The sequence below is a fragment of the Mus caroli genome, unplaced genomic scaffold (assembly GCF_978045245.1).
Source record: "Mus caroli unplaced genomic scaffold, Mus_caroli_1 scaffold_8, whole genome shotgun sequence".
NCBI classification, from domain to species: Eukaryota; Metazoa; Chordata; class Mammalia; order Rodentia; family Muridae; genus Mus; species Mus caroli.
Window position 1 is genome coordinate 48,867,004 of NW_028227263.1, and position 21,655 is coordinate 48,888,658.

At 44.7% G+C, this 21,655-nt stretch overlaps 1 protein-coding gene across 3 annotated transcripts in view; it reads left to right on the plus strand.

The window, feature by feature from the left end:
* Aamdc (adipogenesis associated Mth938 domain containing) overlaps positions 1-14,417 on the plus strand; it is a 29,354-nt gene extending 14,937 nt beyond the window's left edge. For 2 of the 3 annotated variants that reach the window (XM_021167854.3, XM_021167853.3), the window contains 2 exons: positions 6,545-6,640; positions 13,806-14,417. In XM_021167854.3, the coding sequence (XP_021023513.1) occupies positions 6,545-6,640; positions 13,806-13,946 (237 nt within the window). In that variant the 3' untranslated portion in view covers positions 13,947-14,417. The remainder of the gene's footprint in view (positions 1-6,544; positions 6,641-13,805) is intronic. The other variant, XM_029480109.2, reaches the window with a different exon arrangement.
* The last annotated feature ends 7,238 nt before the right edge of the window (positions 14,418-21,655 follow it).

Below are 21,655 nucleotides of genomic sequence, written 5' to 3' on the forward strand. Positions count from 1 at the left end.
CACCACCACCTGGTTAAATTCATCAGTTTGAAATAAATGTCGTTTTGAAAACAATCACAGAATTTAGCAAGTTTTGGGGTGGTTTTTTCTTTTTTCTTATTCTTCTCTTATATATTACACCCTGACAACAGTTTTGCCTCCCTCCCCTACCCCTAGCCTCTTCTTCCCCTACCACCTCTCCCCTTCTCCAGATCCACCCCCTCTATCAGCCTCCCCTCAGATTAGAGCATGCAGCCCCCAGGACATCAACCAAACACTCCATAACAGACTACAATAAGACTAGACACACACCACCACATCAAGGCTAGACAAGGCAGCCCTTTAGAAGGAAAAGGGTCCCGTAGGTGAGCGAGAGTCAAGGACAGCCCCCAACCACACCCTGGATTCCCATGAGAATACCAAGCCACTCAGCCTTAACATCTATGCAGAGGACCTAGGTCAGACCCTTACAGGCTCCTGATGAGTTGATTCTGTGGACCTTGTTCTCATGTGTGGTGGTCCTTGACCCCTCCCTCTGGCTCCTCTGATCCCCCTCCCTCCAACACAAGACTCCCTGAGCTTGCCTAATGTTTTCTGGTTAGGACTTTAGTCCTTACGGAACAAAATTCTAGGCCAGATCAGCCTAGAGGTGGACATTAAAAGTTCCTGATGTGTAGGTCTTATCAACCCTGTATCTCAGATGCAGGATTTAGACCTGGCGTGCTTTGGTTCTGAATCTTATGCAGTGCCCCACAGGACTTCCCATTCCTGAGAGCACTGGTCATGGGCAAGCAGGCAGCAGCAGACCATTTCCAACCTCCCCCTATTAGTAGAACTCGGGAAGCTCAGGGCTCCTGTGGCCCGTGGCTGCAATGTTGGAGGCTGAAATCACTGGAGAACTGTTACCAGAAGTTTCACAAGACTGTGGCTGGAAAGCAGCCAGTGCCCTAGTAGAGTAAGACATCAGTCAAGAGGCTGTTCATTCAGGTGAGGACAATGAGAACACAACTCAGACAGTATCTACAGGGGACAGATTCCAGCAATCCCTTAACCTTCACTCACAGAGTCTACTTTTAACACAAGGGAGCCAGCTAATGTACTCCTATCCATTTACAAACCTTTAATTTTGACAGAATGGAATGATTCTTTGAAAGCTTAATTTAGGCATATTTCCCTTTCAATTTGATTGTAAAATTCCTGAGCCACAAAGGATGAAATCCTCTTGTTTGGTTGCTAGACAAGACTCTGTTCTACAACTAATAGCTTTCCCCCAAGAAAACCAGTGAGCTTTACAACCCTGGGCTGTGTCATAAAGAGTGGAGTTGTGCTCCAGGAGTCTTGGTAGTTGTCTTGAGGAATTGGAAGCATAGGCGAGCTGAGGGCAGTTTGAAGATGTGTGATGCCAGTGTGAAGCTCCAAATCCAGGTTTCCACATGAAGCGGAGAGTAATTGCTGCCGGTGCCTGGCTCCGCGGGCTCCTGCTGGTACATTTTATTGCTCAGTTCAGGATACTGCGGGCCTGCAGGATAGCAGCAGCAGCAGCTGAATTCATCATCGCATGTGTCCACAGATCCAGCAACTCTGAATGGCTCTGATCAGCCATAGCTGGCTCTCGTCTGACTCTGCAGAAGACTATAGTCCTGTACTCCTTAGAGCCCTGCACTGCATTTCTAGCCGTCAGTATAGTCTTGTTTCTTGACAATTATAACAGTGAAACAACATGAAGTCTGAGAGGTTGGGAGTCACTGCTCTATTCAAAACAGTTTGCTAAATGAAGTAAACACCCAGTTTTTTCTTTTCTTTTCTTTTCTTTTCTTTTCTTTTCTCTTCTCTTCTCTTCTCTTCTCTTCTCTTCTCTTCTCTTCTCTTCTCTTCTCTTCTTTTCTTTTCTTTCCTTTTCTTTTCTTTTTTTGGTTTTTCCAGACAGGGTTTCTCTGTATAGCTCTGACTGTCCTGGAACTCACTTTGTAGACCAGGCTGGCCTCGAACTCAGAAATCCGCTTGCCTCTGCCTCCCGAGTGCTGGGATTAAAGGCGTGCACCACCATGCCCAACCAACACCCAATTTTCAAATAAATTTATTTATTTGAAATACATTTAAGGAAGGAAAGCTCTCCAACCCTGATCTGTAATTCTCTTAAACATTCACTGTGGTCATAGCTCCAAAAATGTAAATTATTTAACCCATATTTATTAAGTTCAGGGTGGATCTAGGATTGATCAATCACAAAGTATGGAACGAAAAAGAACATCTGATCCGATTCTTTTATAGTCTTTAATATATAGTTGTAATCATGGGGCTGGAGAGTTGGCTCAGTGATTAAGAGCACTGACTGCTCTTCCACAGGACCCAGGTTCAATTCCCAGCACCCACAGGGCAGCTCACAACTGTCTGTAACTCCATGCCAGAGGATCTGACACCCTCACACAGACAGACATGTAAGCAAACCACCAATACACTTAAAATTAAAACTAAAGAGATCATTTAAAATTTATAAAACAATCATGTAGATATGTCCCTGTTCAATTTTGCCTTTAAAAAAAATTTTTAAGTAATTTAAAAACATTACAAGCTGGGGCTGAAGAGATGTCTCAAAAGTTAAGAGCAGTTGTTTCTCTTCCAGAGGACCTGGTTTTGAGTCTCAGTACCCACTAGGTGGCTCACAACTGCCAAACTCCATTTCTAGGGGCTCTAACACCCCTTTCTGGCCTCCACAGACACTAGGCAAGGCAAGCACATGGTACACAAATATTCATTTAGGCAAAGCACCTACACACAAAAATTCATAAATGTTTTAAGTCACAAATACTTTTAAATTTAATTTTTATTTTGTTTGTGTGCACAGGTGTTTTGCCTGCCTGTATGTCTGTGCACCACTTGCATGCAGTGTTCACAGAGATCAGAAGAAAGCCTAGAATCTCCTGGGACTGGGAGTTACAGACAGTTGTGAGCCACCATGTGGGTGCTGGGACTCAAAAAGAGAAACAAGGTCCTCCGAAAGAGAAACAGGCACTCTTGTTTGTTTTGAGACAGGGACTCACTGTGTAGCTCTGACTGTCCTAGAACTCAGTCTGTAGAGCAGGCTAGTGTCAAACTCGCAAAGATCCGACGGCCTCTGCCTCCGAAGTTCTGGGATTAAATGCGTGTGCGCTACTACGCCCAGGTGCAACAGTGCTCCTGACCACTGGGCTATCTCTCCAGATCATAAACTTAAATATCGTTTTTTAAAGAAAGCAAAATCTAATCGTCTTGATTTCTTCTGATCTTTGCAGAGAACAGAGAAACTGGAGACCCTCTTGTGAGTCTCTCAGCACTGTATTCTGTCCCAAGATAAAGATGAACTTTTGTATCCGACGTTCTCTTTTCTATAGTTACAAGACAAGGATTAGAATCAGGAACCTAGCAAACAGCATCATCTAACACACAAGCCTTATTGAAGTTTAGCTGTCCAGGAGTGTTGACATGTGTATCATTAGATAGTTCCTTTTTAGTGAGGAGTAACAGCCCATCAGAAACTTGTAACAAATCAGTTTACTCACTGTTGGTCATCAGTTACTTTGTTATGAATTGTAGGCAATTACGAACACAAATACTAGGAACACTCACGTGGAAGTATTGAGTGATGCCGGGCATGGTGGCAGCACACCTTTAATCCCAGCACTTGGGAGGCAGAGGCAGGAGGATCTCAGTGAGTTCCAGGCCAGCCTGGTCTGCAGAGTGAGATCTAGGACAGCCAGGGCTACACAGTGAGACCCTGTCCCGAAAAGAAAAAAAAGTCTTTGCGTAAACATGAGTTTCATTTCAAGATTTTAAGATAAACACTCAGGGGGCATAATAAGCCTACAGCTCCCAGGTTTGTTTTCTTCAATTTTCATGAAGTTTTATTCTGCCTCCTCTCTCTTGGCCCTTTAGCTTTCCAATGGAGGGAGAGGAGAGGCATGGAAAGAGATTTTCCTATGAAAGTGGGACTGATCTAGGCCAGTTATTGGGCTTAGCACAACAGTTTTTAACCATTTTGTGGTGGTTTGCTGGTTGGTTTTTTCGAGACAGGGTTTCTCTGTGTAGCCCTGGCTGCCCTGGAACTCACTCTGTAGACCAGGCTGGCCTCAAACCCGGAGATCTGCCTGCCTCTGCCTCCCAAGCGCTGCGATTAAACTGCCTGGTTTTATGTTTCATTCTTTTAAGCTTCACGGAGGTTGTTCCTTGGAATCAGGACCCAGCTGGGCCTGATTCCAAGAGTTCACTTTATAGAGTTCACTTTAGCAGAACTTTAAAGAGCTCATTGTAGCAGAAATGCTGTGTCTGAGCTCAGATTCCAGTTCTACCACTTGACAGTGTGTCAGCCTAGGCAAGCTGTATGTTTCTTAGCAGCAGCTTCCGCATCTATAGTATGACAGTGGAGGCTTTTGTGCTTACCTTTCTCTTTTTCTTTTCCTATCTTGTCTTTTACTGGTTTTTGTTTTGTTTTTGTTCTCAAGATGGGGTTTCTTTATCTTTCCCTACATCCCCAGCTGCAGGATTTATTTTTTTTTTATCAAATCAGCTTGACTTTATTCAAATGTGATAGGAAACAAATTAATAAATGCAGGAATAGAAAGACGTTTAGGTATGGGGTTATTCAAAGACAAGCATGCTCACAAAATGAAAAGCCATAACCAGTTTAACAAATCTGAACTAGATACTGGGGCTAGTTAACAAATTATCTGAGTCGTGTAGTTCTTCAACCCACAATGCTATTTTTTTGGGGGGGGTCTTAAAATGGATTTGGGTTTATTTAAATTTCTTTTTGTTGTTGTTTATTTTTATTAGATATTTCTTCATTTACATTTCTTTTTTTTAATTTTTAATTTTTAATATTTTATTACATATTTTCCTCAATTACATTTCCAGTGCTATCCCAAAAGTCCCCCATAGCGCCCCCCACTTCCCTACCCACCCATTCCCATTCTTTTGGCCCTGGCATTCCCCTATATTGGGGCATATAAAGTTTTCAAGTCCAATGGGCCTCTCTTTCCATTGATGGCCGACTAGGCCATCTTTCGATACATATGCAGCTAGAGACAAGAGCTCCGGGGTACTGGTTAGTTCATCATGTTGTTCCAACTATAGGGTTGCAGATCCCTTTAGCTCCTTGGGTACTTTCTCTAGCTTCTCCATTGGGAGCCCTGTGATACATCCAATAGCTGACTGTGAGCATCCACTCCTGTGTTTGCTAGGCCCCTGCATAGTCTCACTCATTTACATTTCAAATGCTATCCTGAAAGGCCCCTATACCCCCCCCCCCCCCCCCCCGCCTACCCTGCTCCCCAACCCACCCACTCCCGCTTCCTGGCCCCAGCATTCCCCTGTACTAGGGCATATGATCTTTACAAGACCAAGGGCCTCTCCTCCCACTGATGACTGACTAGGCCATCCTCTGCTACATATGCAACTAGAGACACAGTTCTGGGGGTACTGGTTAGTTCATATTGTTGATCCTCCTACAGGGTTGCAGACCCCCTTAGCTCCTTGGGTATTTTCTCTAGCTCCTTCATTGGGGGCCCTGTGTTCCATCCAATAGATGACTGTGAGCATCCACTTCTGTGTTTGCTAGGCACTGGCATAGCCTCTCAAGAGATAACTATATCAGGGTCCTGTCATCTAAATCTTGCTGGCATACAGCTGCAGGATTCTTAATTATTTCCTAAATCGCAATCTTAGCATGGTGTGCCGTCAGTCGCTGTCTTCTCCGACCATACCTGTCACTCTGCTTGAGTCATACTGAATACTTTACTTATAATTATGTGTGTATCTGTGTGTAAGTGTGTCCATATGAGTGCATAGGTCATAAGAAGGTATCAGATCTCCCGGAGCTGGAGTTACAGCAGTAGTGAGCTGTCCAGTGTACAGGAATTGATGCAGGTCCTCTTCACCAGGAGGACACACTCTTAGCCCCTGAGACGTCCCTTACTTGCTAATACTGCTCCTCACCCCACTGAAATTGCCTGCTGGCCATTGTAGCATATGCCTATAATCCCAGCGCACCATAGCTAGAGACAGAAGGACCAGGAGTTCAAAGACAGACTATCGACTGAGCTTACTGCCAGTCTGAGCCACATGAGCTCTGCCCAAAATAGAGGGGCAGGGGCAAAAGAAGGTAATCTTGTGTGTTTCCCATTACACTTGGAACACCTTGACTGCAGCTCTGTATCTTCTTGTTTCCATGCCCAGAATGTGAGACTATGCTTGGCAGAAAGCAAACCTCAGTAAACAGTTCTAGAATGAACCCCATAAGGATGGCTGTTGAGGGGACTGAGTAGTTAAGCGTTTGCTGCTCTTACAGACGATCTGGGGTTTAGTTTCCATCATCCACATGACAGCTCACAACCACCTGTAACTCAGATGCCCTCTGCCGGCCTTGGTGGCCACTAGGCACACACAGGCTGCACATGCATACATGAAGGCAAAACGCTTAAAATAAAAATTTTTAATTATTTTTGGCATACATTTAAAATAACAATATTTTTTAAAAGAGTTGGGTTGTGACGAAAGATCAGTACCTTTGTGCTCTCTCCTCCATACCCAGCATTCTCCTGGGGTGCAGCCAGCGGATGTAAAGGAAGTTGCTGAGAAGGGTGTACAGACTCTTGTGATTGGCAGAGGAATGAGTGAGGCCTTGAAGGTAGGTTCTGAAGTCTGCAGCATTCCTGAGGACCGAAACTCATCTCTCAGGCCTTAGCACTCTAAGGTACTATGTGCTCTATATTTCCTTCATTAGAGTTCAGCTCTAAATATCCCGGCCTCTCATTTTGCTAAGTAATATGTGGCCTAGGATGAGTAAGACTGCATCCACTCCACTTTGTCAGTGCTGGGCTTTCCAAATCTCTGTGCCCATCCCCGACTGTGTCCTTTCAACTATTTCTCACAAATACCTCAGTTCCAGAATTTCTCACCTTCCGTGGTTATCAGGTCAGTCAGTCATGTGGGTCAACAACAGGAATCACTCTGGGCAGTGCATTGTTCTGTAATGTTATCACTGTGTGAACATCCAGAGTGTGCATACACAGAGCAGTGGTGCCAGCTGGCTATGAACTCTCATGGAACCACACTTAAACATGGGGTCCATTTTGGGGTGAAAAAGCCATTAAGGAATACAGAATTATTGTTGGTCATTGAACTTTTGGGGCTCTTGCCTCTATATCATACTGAATGCTAAGCTTACAAGTATGCACCACACACACAGTTCATGCCATGCTGGGGGATTGACTCAGGGTTTCACGCACGCTCAGCAAGTACTCCATCCACTGAGCTCCATCGCTGGTTTATCAGTTCAGTTTAGTTTTGACAGGGTCTTCTTTTGTATCCCTGACTAGCCTGGAAATTGATGTGCAGGAGGCTGCCTTTCCTTCCGTGTGCTGGACGCACAAGCATCAGCTGCTGTGCTCAGCCCACTCCTTTACATTTTGATAGTATATTTTATACTATTCCTTTTTTGTTTTCTTTCAAGTTATGGTTTTTGCTGTGTTGAGAACGTAAGTGCCTATTTCATTTTATTTGTAAAATAGTACACACTTACTGTAAACCACTCAGGAGTCAATGAAGAACTGGGTGTAAAGATGAAGTGGCTCTTCCCTGCAGGCGCCACGTAGATTTCCTACTGCTCCAACCCTTTGTCCACACCTCCATATGTGTTCACACTGACACATATGCACGCATGCAGACTCAGCTGTCATATTGTGGTGCTTTGAATATGGTGGCCCAGGGAGTGGCACTAGTAGGAAGTTTGGCCTTGTTGGAGTGGGTGTGGCCTTGTTGGAAGAAGTGTGCCACTGTGGGAGTGGACTTTAAGACCCTCACCCTAGCTGCCTGTAAGTCAGTCTTGCACTAGCAGCCTTCAGATGAAGATGTAGAACTCTCAGCTCCTTTTGCACCATGCCTGCCTGGATGCTGCCATGCTCCCGCCTTCCTTGATGATAATGGGCTGAACCTCTAAACCTGTAAGCCAGACCCAATTAAATGTTGTCTTTATAAGAGTAGCCTCGGAGGCCGGGCAGTGGTGGCACATGCCTTTAATCCAAGCACTTGGGAGTCAGAGGCAGGCAGATTTCTGAGTTCCAGGACAGCCTGGTCTTCAAGAGAGAGTTCCAGGACAGCCAGGGCTATACAGAGAAACCCTGTCTTGAGGAAAAAAAAAAAAAAAAAAGAGTAGCCTTGGTCATGGTATCTGTTTACATCAGTAAAACTCTAACTAACACAGAAGTTGGTACCAGAGACTGGGGTATTGATTGCTGAGATAGGCCTGACCACATTGGGAGTTTGGAAGAATGTGAATTTTGGGAGTTTGGATTTGGAAAGCCATGGAATGCTTTAAGTGAGGCGTAATGGGCTATCCTAGTAGGAATATGGAAGACTTTGTTGCTGAGAGTGATTTGAACTGTGCAGACCTGGCCCAAGTAGTTTTAGCGGAGAAGAATTTCAGTACATGGCCTAGAGACTGTTTTGTGGTATTTTGGTCAAGAATGTGGCTGCTTTTTGCCCTTGTCTGAAGAGTCTACTAAAGTAAAGAGATTTTATATTAATTTCATTGACAAAGGACATCTCAAAACAGCCTAGCAGAGTCTGTGTTCCCTGGTTAAGAGCATTTTGAAGAAGTGCGGCAAGCTTAGAAAGGAAAAGTATAAAATGTAAGGCTCAAGTACTAATAAAGGGGCAGCGCGATTCAGTGGAGCTGAGTCCTGTCTTCCTCTTTACCTCCTTAAGTAAAGAGATCCTCAGCGCACGATCCCGCTCTGCTAAGCTCACTGTATGTGTGTGAAGTTGAACAAGGAATAGTTTGGAGTTTTAATTTGGAATGAACTACAATCCAGAAATGGGAGGGCATACTGATCCAGGACCAGTGAGTTTGCGGCTCTTTCCCACTTTCTCTTCTTGATCCACTTGGACTTGAGCTTTGTGCAAGGTGATAAATATGGATCTATTTTAATTTTTCTACATATAGGTTGCCAGTTGGACTAACTAGCATGATTTATTGAAGATGCTTTCTTTTTTCCATTGTATGTTTTTGGCTTCTCTGTGGAAGATCAGGTGTCTATGAGTGTGTGGGCTTATTTCTGGGTCTTCAATTCCATTTCATTGATCAACCTATTTGTCTCTGTACCAATACCATGAGTTTTTTTTTTTAAATCACTATTGCTCTGTTGTACAGTTTAAGGTCAGAGATGGTAGTTCCCCCAGCTGTTCCTTTATTGGTAAGAATTGTTTTCGCTATCCTGGGTTCTTTGTTTTTCCATATGAAATTGAGAGTTGCTCTTTCCATGTTTGTGAAAAACTATGTTGGAATCTTAATGGGGATTTCATTGAACCTGTAGATTGCTTTTGGTAGGATAGCCATTTTTACTATGTTGATTCTACCAATCCATTGGCACAGGGGAAATTTCCTAAACAGAACTCCAATGGCTCAGGCTCTAAGATCAACAGTTGATAAGTGGGAACTCATGAAATGGAAAAGCTTCTGAAAGGCAAAGGTCACAGTCAATAGGACAAATTGGCAACCTACAGATGGGGAAAAAATCTTCACCAACCCCACATCCAATAGATAGCTAATATCCAAAATATATAAAGAACTCAAGAAGCTAACCTCCAAAAAACAAATAACCTAACTTAAAAATGGAGTACAAAGCTAAACAGAGAAATCTCAACTGAGGAATACTGAATGGCCGAGAAGCACCTAAAGAAGGTTCAACATCCTTAATCATCAGGGAAATGCAAACCAAAACAACCCTGAGATTCCACCTCACACCAACCAGAATGGCTAAGATCAAAAACTCGGGTGACAGCAGATTTGTCGAGGATGTGGAGAAAGAGGAACACTCCTCCATTACTGGTAGGATTGCAAGCTTGTACAATCACTCTGGAAATTAATCTGGAGGTTTCTCAGAACATTGGAAATAGTTCTACCTGAAGACCCAGCTATGCCATTACTGGGCATATACCCAAAAGATGTTCCACTATGTTCATAGCATCCTTATTTATAATAGCCAGAAGCTGAAAACAACCAAGATGTCCTTCAACAGAAGAATGGATATAGAAAATGTGGTACATTTATACAATGGAGCACTACTTAGCTATTAAAAAGCGATGACTTCATGAATTTTGCAGGCAAATGGATGGAACTAGAAAATATCATCCTGAGTGAGGTAATCCAGACTCAAAAGGACATACTTGGTATGTTCTCACTGATAAGTGGATATTTTTTTTTCCATGTGGTTGCTGGGATTTGAACTCGGGACCTTTGGAAGAGCAATCAGTGCTCTTAACCACTGAGCCATCTCTCCAGCCCGATAAGTGGATATTAACCCAAAAGCTCAGAATACCCACAATACAACTCACAGACCACATGAAGCTCAAGAAGAAGGAAGACCAAAGTGTGGATGCTTCAATCCCACTTAGAAGGGGGAACAAGATAATCACTGGAGGTAGAAGGAGATCCTGGGTAGGAGAAGGGAGGGGAGGGGGAAAGGGGGAGGGCTGGTTTAGGTATGGGAAGAGACAGAAGAAAAGTCCAGAGGGCCAAGAGAATGAATAGAAATCTGTAGCAGTGGGGGAAGGGAACGGGGAGGGACCACTAGAAAGTCCTAGATGCCATGGGATACCTGCTGAGAAAAGCTGCTATCAGGGAGTGGAATCACACAAAAGAGAAAGAATTGTGCTGTAGTCAACAAGGCAGAAAGAAGTTGGAAAACTGAAGACCACTTTGACCTCAGATATTGGAGATGCAGATGTTGGAGTTTGCCCAGCTGATTTCCTGTCTTGCTTTGGGGATTACAGTTAAATGATTGGTTGAATCTCTGAAGAGACTTTGAACTTTGGACTTTTAACATTGTTGAGACCACTATAGGTAATGGGGACTTTGGAAGTTGGACTAAATATATTTTTTTTATTATGCTATGGCTAGGTATGACCCCCATAGACTCTTTTATTTGAACAAGCCTATGGGAGCCAGGGGAATGTAGTAGTTTGAATATATTTGGTCCAGGAAGTGGCACTATTAGGAATTGTGGCCTTGTTGGAGTAAGTATGGCCTTGTTGGAGAAGTGTGTCACTGTGGGGGTGGACAATGAGACTCTCCTCCTAACCACCTGGGAACTAGTCGTCTCCTAGCAGCCCTTAGATGAAGATGTAAAACTCTTAGTTCCTCCTGCACCATGCCTGCCTGGATGCTGCCATGCTCCCACCTTAATGATAACAGACTGAACCTCTGAACCTGTAAGCCAACCCCAATTAAATGTTGTCCTTATAAGAGTTACCTTGGTCATGGTGTCTATTCACAGCAGTAAAACACATTTAAATAGGAACATATCATATATATTGTCCTATATTCCATCTTACATTGTTCTAGACAGCTTCCCACAGAAGTATATAGAGACTTACATAATTCTATCCTTTATATAAATGCCCTGCAGTCCTACACCCTACTGATGAGGGCACACTTTATTTGTATTGTGAAGTTTTAACCTAGGGGCTGGTGAGATGGCTCAGCGCATGAGAGTACTTGCTGTTCTTCTGGAGACCCCAGGGTCAGTTCCCAGCACCCATGTGGCAGCTCACAACTGTCTCTAACTCCAGGGCCACAGGCTCTGACACCTGTCCTCTTCTGGCCCCCATGAACGCTGAGCACAAAGGTGGTGCACAGACATGCATGAAAGCAAAATACACAAAGTTATAAATAAATCTAAAATGTTTAAGTTCCTTTTCCTCCATTATAATAGTTTTTTTATATAAGGCTTTGGGTAACAAACCTTTCAAACTAAGATAGGGCATATTTAAAAATATTTCATTCAGCTCTAGAGATTGAGCTAAAAAATATTCAGGATAAATCAAAATCAGTATCATTCATTAGTAGTTGGGTCCTATCTCTGCTGCAGAGAGAACTCAGTCGCTAAAGCTCTTCACTTGCAAGCACAATGACCCGTGTTCAGTTCCCCAGCATCCCCGAGCCCTGCAGAGAAGGCTCAGCAGCTAAGTAAGCCACAGGATGGCTCACAACCGTCTATAACTACAGCTCTAGGGATCTGATACCCCATTCCAGTCTCCAAAGACACTAGGCACAAATGAGGTGCTTAGGCATGCATGCTGCAAAAAAACTCATACACACAAAATAAAATTTAAAAATGTATGTGACTTAAAAAAAGTTATTGGAGCCAGGCATAGTGGCACACGCCTTTGATCCCAGCACTCGGGAGGCAAAGGCAGGCGGATTTCTGAGTTCGAGGTCAGCCTGGTCTACAAAGTGAGTTCCAGGACAGCCAGGGCTACACAGAGAAATCCTTTCTGGAAAAAAACCAAATATCTATCTATCTATCTAGATATAGATATAGATTTGATTTCATGTATTTACGTTGTCTCATCTGCATGAACATCTTTGCATTACGTACTGCCTGGTGCCTGTCGAGGCCACAGAGGCAGATTCCCAGGACTGGAGTTGTTACAGTTGGGAGCCACCATGTGGGCACTGGACTCAAACCTGGATCCAACAAGTGCTCTTCATTGCTGAGCCAGCCTGCTTTGTAATTGATGGTGGTAACAAAACCTCACTTGCTTTATTTATCTTAGTCCTCAGTGTCTGGCACAATGTCTAGACTATAGAAAATACTGAAAATACTCAGACATTTAGCTACAGATATAATACCCCCTTTTGTTTGTTTGTTTTGAGACAAGGTTACACTTTGTAGCATTGGCTCTCCTGGAACTCATTCACTGTGTACTCTAGGCTCACCTCAAGTGCACAGAGAACATCTGGCCTATATGTATATCTGTGTATCAGTTACATTCCATGCCCACGGCAAAGCACCATACACATAAAATAACAAAATAAATCTTTTTTTTTTTTTTTTCGAGACAGGGTTTCTCTGTGTAGCCCTGGCTGTCCTAGAACTCACTCTGTAGACCAGGCTGGCCTCGAACTGAGAAATCCGCCTGCCTCTGCCTCCCAAGTGCTGGGACTAAAGGTGTGCACCACCACTCCCGGCTCCAATAAAATAAATCTTAAACAATTACTTAAAAATAAAAACAGCAAGCTAGATAACTTCAGATAAAAAACACTGTAAACAAAATGGCACCCTGGAAGCGGTTGCTTAGGATTGGTCCAGAAAGGCCGCTCTGAGAAGACGTTGAGTTGCAGAGTACAAGCATGTCAGTGACATCCGCTTGCAAACTTTGTGATACAACTGCAAACTGGGGCGCGCGTTCGACACTTTGAAAAGCTGGTGGAAGGCCTTGTGGTTTGGCATATGGGAAAGTCTGACTTTAGGCTTAAGTTGGACTGATCAAACTTTAAAAATTTACCTTGCATAGGCTATGCACCAGGTTAGACATTTTCTATACCTCACTCAGTTCTCATAGCAGCCCTGTGGACCCGTTATGACTAGATCTGAGTTATAAACAGGGATAAGTCCAGGGTTAGTGACTTCCTTACTCAGAACTACAGTGCTAGAGGGGCTTCAACCCAGGGCTGACCCACAGATCCTGCTCTTCCCCGCCTGGCCACTGGTGACAAAGCGAGGGTGCAGTGAGACAGTTGGGAAGTTGACAGTGGTCTTTTTTTCCCATGCTGGTGCTGGGGAATGGACACAAGGCTCATGCCTGCTCATACCCCGAGCCACTGCAGCACCTCACAGGCTCTTCTGAAACTCACCAGGGCTCCTGCCTAATTTTGGAATGGTGACACACGGGATGATTGAGAAGTGACAGGTGTTCTGTCTAATTCTGTAAAGTGCGCTTGCCTTGTACTGGGAGGAGTTCTGGGGCTCCTGTCCCCCTTCTTATTCATCTCCTTTCCTTCTTTCCAGGTGCCTCCGTCAACTGTGGAGTACCTCGAGAAGCAAGGCATTGATGTGCGGGTCCTCCAGACAGAGCAGGCAGTGAAGGAGTATAATGCCTTGGTTGCCCAAGGGGTCAGGGTAGGAGGTGTCTTCCATTCCACCTGCTGATGGTGTCTACAGAGAAGAATAGATCAGACCACAAAGCCTTGGCTGTCTTACCAGTCTCCACATTAGCCTCCACTGTGTATTTTGGACATATGTTCATGTTCTTGGGACAGATTGATGGGAGGCTAAAGCAGAGGTTTTGCTCTCCAGGTTGCTTAAATCAGAAAAGAGAGAGATTTGCTGACATTTAATATTGTGCTATGTGTTAGGTTCAAAGTATGAGAAACTTGATACAAAAATAAAGGTTGAAACTTGAAGGCCAAAGAGAAAGTTGAGAGCATTAGAGATCTCACCACAGTTCATGCTTTGGACCCTTTATCCATTACTTCAACTATTTTTTTGGTGACAGAAGATGGGGCATTTGAGACCGGATCTCCCTGGAACTTGCTATGTAGACCAGCCTGGCTTCAAACTCACAGAGATCTGCCTGCCTCTGCTTCCTGAGGGCTGAGATCAAAGGTGTGCACCACCTTAACCAACCCAAATGTTTTTTTGTTTTTCTTTTTTTCTTTTTTTTTTTTTTTTTTTGAGACAGGGTTTCTCTGTGTAGCCCTGGCTGTCCTGGCACTCACTTTGTAGACCAGGCTGGCCTCGAACTCAGAAATTCGCCTGCCTCTGCCTCCCGAGTGCTGGGATTAAAGGCGTGCGCCACCACGCCCGGCTCCCAACTATTTTTTAAAGCGCGTTATATGCTAGACACTGTGGTAGGCTCCAGGGAAATAGCAAAATGACCCATTTTCATGATGCTAGTAAACAAATACTGGCTGTATATGAAATCGGTTATGAGAAGGAAGAGTAGGATGGTGTGGGGCAGTGAGAGGAATCCTGGTCCTTGTTCTGACCCAGCCCGGACATGGACAGGATTGACAGATGGACAGATTTCTCCATTCCGTGGGTGGTGGTGGTGCATGGCCGTTCTTAGTTGGTGGAGTGATTTGTCTGGTAAATACCGGTAATGAACGAGACTCTAGCTACCCCAAGCAAGCAGCCCATGTCCCCCAACTTCTTAGAGGGGCAAGTGGTGTTCAGCCACCCGAGATAGAGCAATAACAAGTCTGTGATGCCCTTAGATGTCCAGGGCTGCACAGGAGCTACAGCGACTGGCTCAGCGTGTGCCTGTCCTACGCTGGCAGGCGCGGGTAACCTGTTGAACCCCGTTTGTGGTGGCAACCGGGGATTGCAACTCTTCCCTGTGAACGAGGACCGGGCTTCCTCTCACGGTCCACTGCCCCACAGGAAGGAGGCGATTTCAGACCTGTGGTCAAGAAGGATCCTGTGCAGTTGGCATGAACAAACACTGAGTGAAGGGACACTAACCGTGGAAAGATGCCCACAGCTAGGCTGACTGTCCTGTAACTGACTCTGACCGTAAGCCCAACAGGTCTCAGACCCCTAAATATAAAATGTTAGAGCTGGATTAGATGTCTGTTTTAGGGTTTCTATTGATGTGATGAAACACATGACCAAAAGCAACTTGAGCAAAGAGTTTATTATTTCGGTTTATAGCTTATCGTCCATTATCCAGGGAAGTCAGGGCAGGAATGCAGAAATCTAAGGCAGGGACCTGGAGGCAGGAACAGATGCAGAGGCTGTGGGGGAGAGCTGCTGACTGGTTAACTCACCATGGCTTGCTCAGCCTGCTGCTTACACCATCCAGGACCGTTTGCCCAGGGATGGCACCATCCACAGTGAACAGGGCCCGGCTACACCAATCATCAATCAAAAAAATGTCCTACAGACTTGCTTATAGGGCAATACTTTTTGTTTTGTTTTGTTTTGTTTTTTTGAGACAGGGTTTCTCTGTGTAACCCTGGCTGTCCTGGAACTCACTTTGCAGACCAGACTGGCCTCGAACTCAGAGATCCGCCTGCCTCTACCTCCCAAGTGCTGGGATTAAAGGCATGCGCCACCACCACCCGGCTTTATAGGTCAATACTATGGAGAGATTTCGCCAATAAAATTCCTTCTTCCTTCTGGGTGTTGAGGTGGTACATGCCTTTAATCCCAGAACTTGGAAGGCAGAGGCAGGTGGATCTCTATGAGTTCGAGGACAGCCAGGGCTACACAGAAACCCTGTCTCGAAAAGAAAAAAATCCTTCCCAGAAGAAGTAATTTGATGTCAGCCTGACATAAAAACTAGCCAGCACAATGTCTTTTAAAAGTCCCCACAGGCTCAGATAGTTTCCCCCTCTTATTGAGTATAACAGGTGGCCTCTCAGACTATATTGAGAAAACTAAACTATCATCATCCTTGTTTTTATTGTTTTTAAAAATTTTATATGTATGTATATTTTGTTTGCATGTATGCTTGCATAGCCTGTGTATGAGAGGCCAGAAGAGGGTGTTGGGTCCTGTGGAGCAGATGCTGTGAGCCACCACCCGAGTGCTGGAATTGAACTCAGATCCTCTGGAAGAGTAGTTCCTTAACCTCCGAGCCATCTGTCCAGCCCTTATTTTTTCCCTCTTAAAAGAACCATAAATAATCCCAGCATTCCAGAGGCAGAGGCAGAAGGTTTGAGCTTGAGGCCAAGTTGGGCTACATGGTGACTTCCAGGCCATCTGGGCTACAGAGAAAGAGTGTTTCAAAGTAACGGCATGGGGAGTCCAGGGGTGGGGGCAGAAAGGCTGTGAGTGCAGGTTTGTGTCAAATGGCCTTGGCTTTAAAATACAGTTCTCTGCCGGTCACTGGGAGGGCCTCTACCTAATCTCTCCAAGCTCCACTGTTCTCATCTGTCAGATTGGTAGTACCTGCATCACTGTAGGTATTACAGGAAACAATTTGCAGTAACTCCTAGCTCATTGCCTGGCATGTGGTAAGAACTCAATAAGCCAAAAGCACCGTTGTCATCCTCATTCCATTAGTGGAGCCGACGTAAACCAACAAGTTCCATTTTACGGCTATCACATAGCCTTTTATTAGTTTACAGATTTATAGAATGTGGGAGCCCAAAGGAACTACCTCATTTATTCAGCAATTATCTCCCATGTTCACTTACTGAACAGCTATCAACTAAATCTCTTAGGACCAGTTGTGGCTGGATCCTAGGAGCTTGGAGAGGTACAACTTATAGTTCTTAATCTTAAAGACATATGGAAAGGGCAGGCAGGGCAATACACAACTGTAATCCAGTACCAAGGAGGTGAGGCAGGAGAATCACCACAAGTTCCCAGCCAGCCTGGTCTATATAGCAGGTTACAGGTCACCCAGGGTTATATAGTAAGATCCCGTATCAGCTTCCCTCCCCCAGAATCATAAGTGGAAGAAAGACAACGCCAAAATAGTTATAAGATCTGGTGATAGTGCAAAGAAAAGGTGACTTTTAGCTCAATCGGGATGGGAAGCAAACGATGAGGGACCACACTAAGGACAGGACACTTCAGCTGAGCCTTAAGAGATGGCTCAGCAGTTAAGAGCACTGGCCTCTTCCAGAGGACCCAGATTTGAGTTCCAAGCACCCAAATGGTGGCTCACAGCAGTCTGTAAATCCAGTCCCAGGGAATCTGACACCCCCCTCTGGCCTCTGTGGTTGTACACACACACATATACATGTAGGCAAAACACTCATACACATAATAAATAAATGGGAAAAAAGACTTAAATGCCCATTGGCTCACCAGATTTACTTGGCAGCTGCCTGAACTAGATAGACATTTACTAAATGTTGTGTTTATCACATCTATAACCTAAATAAAATCATTCTGCCTGGGTTGGTGTTACAGCAACAGCCTTAAAGGCTGGTTGTTTTTTGTTTTTTTGTTTTTTTCTTTTTCTTTTTTCTTTTTTGCTCTGAGATACATGGGTGACCCAGTAAGGCATCTTTTAAATTTTTTTATTTTACAAACAAACATTGTAATACATAAAATTATAAGTTACAAATGAATCAAAGTAGGGGCCTATACCAGCACCCCCTAGGGACTGTAAAGGCAGAGAGGAACATGAGTGGTCAACACCTTCAGTGTCTGCACATGCCCAGCTAACTGCTCTGGCTTCAAGATGCCTGGGCCTGCCCCTTGCCTCCCACTGGCCATTGCCAGTGAAGCACCAAGTTAAGTTCAGAACAGAAGGTGGAGATGGAAAGGTGGTTGGAAGAGAGGCAGGAGGCTGCTGCTGGCTCTGGTACCAGCCACTTGACCCAAGGCCGTGCCCACTCTGGGAGGACTGGGCATCCATCCCCTCTCCTCTGCAAGGGCCTGGCAGAAGCAAAGGAGCAGAGTGAGGAGGGAGGCTGGAGACGGGTGACTGGGAGGCCGCTGGTGTGGATAAGTGAGCAGCCTCAGATGAGCTGCTGGAGGGTCTCACCAGGGAGGCATCTTACTGGGAGCCAATGCATAGATTAGAGAGAACAGCTTAGGATGTGGCTTAGTAATGTAGAGATACTGTTTTAGCTCCACTCGGAAAGTGGCCAGGCCAGGCTTAGTACCAGCATCATGTCTTCATCTCTGTGCAGCAGTACCCTTGGTGCCCTGGAGGTCCCTGAGAGCGAGATCCTCACTGACCTGACTCCCAGTGTATATCTGGGAGTTCCTGAGTGCCCTTGTCAGATGACCTACAAGATCCTTCTAACTCCGTATCCTATTATAAAGTCAATCCTGTGTCGCTACGAGGGCTCCTTGCTAGTGTAATCTCTGCCCCCGGCTCCTCCACACTCTAAATAAAGGTGGTTCCAGTGGGTACTGACTCAGGCATTACAACCTGCACTGTCCCTATATTACTAAAAAGATACATAAGGAGGGAGCAGTAAAAACTTTGACGGAGAAGTATTTTCATATAAAAGCTGCTAATAAAAGTACTCACTTCCAATCTGGTTTATATGGCCACTGGTAGACACAGAACCTGGAGAGAAGCTATTCTTCTGTGTAGTTATACTTAGCCCCGTATGTTAATCTCTTAAGTTCTTTGATTCAGAAGCACAGTCCTCCATTTATTCTAGCCTGAGTGGCCCCTAAGAATCAGCCATGTGCTACCTACCAGTTCTTCAGTTCAGTCGTGAACTCCCAATGCCTTTCCAGAAGTTTGGACTCAGGTCTGCTTTGATGAGCAAGACACGGCTCTTTCCTTGCTGGGCACATGCGAGGAGCTAGGCTAGAGGTGACATAGAGTCACCAGCATTTCTCACTGGTGAAAAACTGAGAGCCAGATGTAGGAAAAGAAAAACTCTCATATTTTACAGAAGCAGACATTTCTAAACACAAGGAATTCAAAATTTGAGCCAACCCTCTCCAAAAATCAAATTCCTCCCTAACAGGCTTGTCGGGATTTATTCAAGCTCTATCCAAACTCCACTCCACCCAGCATGGTACATTCTACATCTGCTAGCCTGTCCAGTTTTCACACAGCTTTGAAAAAGGTATCTTGCTACCTAAGTCAAAACCTGCCCCATAATGTACATCCACCGTGTACATCTGGAGCTTTGAGAAAAATGCGGGCCTGGGCTCCGAGGAACCACCACTCCCTCGAAGCCTGCTCCCACCTGTAATGGAGAGGCTGTAATGGAAATTTCACGATTCTTGTTTAAATCTTACACGTATGCACCTGCTGTTGCAAGTGTCTACCCATGCCTGTGGGGCCAGAAGAGACGTGAGTCCGTGGAACTGAAGCTGCAGGTGTTCTGAGCCACCATACATATTAGAATTGGAACTCCTGTGCTCATGATTGAACAGCGAACACACTTAACCACTGAGCCACCTCTCCAGGCCTGGTAGGGATTTTTAAAGACAGCTACCATATCTGGAATATCCAGCATATTCTTCCATTAGATTTTTCAAAAGTTACACATTAATATAACTTTTAGCTCAGCTCTTAGCCATGGGTCTTACTTAGTGTTATTGTTTTTATCAGTCCAGCAGCTCTGGGCTAGGTGTGTTCAACCTTCACTTTCTACAGCAGGCATCTTTCCTGTGTATTGTACTGTTTTGACATGAAAGCCCAATGGTGGTACATCTTTGAGATATGAAACAGATAAACATCTGAAAAGCCCACTCCCTAGACTCTTCTGCTTCCATTTCTACAGCACTTACAGCCTGTTGAAGCCAGAATACCAGGCAAGGCTTAGAAGACCTAGGTATGCCAGTTGCTAGTGTATGCTAGTTATATAAAGGCAAGTTGTGTAAGGTCTCTACATTTTTAATGGGTTTTAAAGAATTTGATTACATTTATTTAAGTGGGTAGAGGAGCAGGAGCACACATGACATGGAACATGGAAGTCAGAATACAACTTGGTTCTCTACTCTGTCATTTGGGTCCCAAAGATGGAACTCAACATTTGATTTGGTAGAAAGTGCCTTTACCCTCTGAGCCATATCACTGGCTCAATTTCTCTAAATTTTAATTGTTTTGTTTATCAAATGAAGATAGAAGTACATGCTTTGTTTTGGGTTTTGGAGACAGAATTTTTCTGTGTGTAGTTCTGGCTGTCCTGGAACTAGCTCTGTTGACCAGGCTGGCCTCGAACTCACAAAGATCTGCCTGCCTCTGCTTTCCAAATGCTGGGACTAAAAGCGTGCACCTTTGCAGCCAGGCTCTTACTACTATTTTTTTTTTTGGTTTGGTTTTTCGAGACAGGGTTTCTCTGTGTAGCCCTGGCTGTCCTGGAACTCACTTTGTAGACCAGGATGGCCTCGAACTCAGAAATCCGCCTGCCTCTGCCTCCCGAGTGCTGGGATTAAAGGTGTGCGCCACCACGCCCGGCTTCTTACTACTATTTTTTAAGTTCCCTAAGTAAGTTCCAACTATGATCAAGATTGACTGTAGATGCAGATACTACCAAATACCAACGGACTCCTCTCATCAGTAGCCCCTGACCTATGGCTTTGTTTAGGTTACCATAGTGATGAAACAGTACTAAAAGCACCTGGGGTGGAGGGAAGAGTTTATTTGGCTTATATATCCCAAGTCGCAGTCTACTGAGGGAAGTAAAGGCAGGAACTCAAATTGAGTGGGATCCTGGAAGCAGGAGCTGATGCAGAGGCCGTAGAGGGGTGCTGCTCACTGGCTTGCTCCTCATGGCTTGCTTAGCCTGTTCTCTTATAGATCCTAGGGACATCAACCCAGGGATGTCTGGCCCCTCCTTCAATCACTAACTAATAAGATGCCCTACAGGCTTGCTTACAGCCCCATCTTCTGAAGGTATTTTCTCAACTAAGGTTCCCTCCTCTCAGATGACTGTACCTGTGCCAAGTTAACATAAAACCAGCCAGCACAACATATACTTGTTCCTACTTTACAAAGCACCTGAGAGCCAGACATTTGAAGCTTCTGTCATTGTTTTAAATCTTTTAATCTGCTACTACAGCAGAATCCCTGGAGTAGCAATGTATCAGATGTTTGGTTCATGGCTCTGAGAGCTGGGAGGTCCTGGTGTCCACTGAGGATGTTCATGGCGTGTCACCTCGTGACAGAGAAGGTCGGCAGGAGCCAAGGAGCTAACAACCTTTCCACCAAACTTGTTTTGTGTGTACATGTAGATGCATGTGTGTGCACGTATGTGGAGGCCAGAGATGACTTCAGGTGTCCTCAGTTGCTCTCTACCTTAACCCACATGGGGAATCACAACTTCTTGTAATTCCAGCCCCATGGGATCAGAGGGCACCAGGCATGCATGCAAGTAAAACAATCATACAATTAAATATATTTTAATTATTTAATAATATTTATTTATTATTGTATATGAGACTGTGTGGTTTGAATATGCCTACACATTTGCCACAGTGTG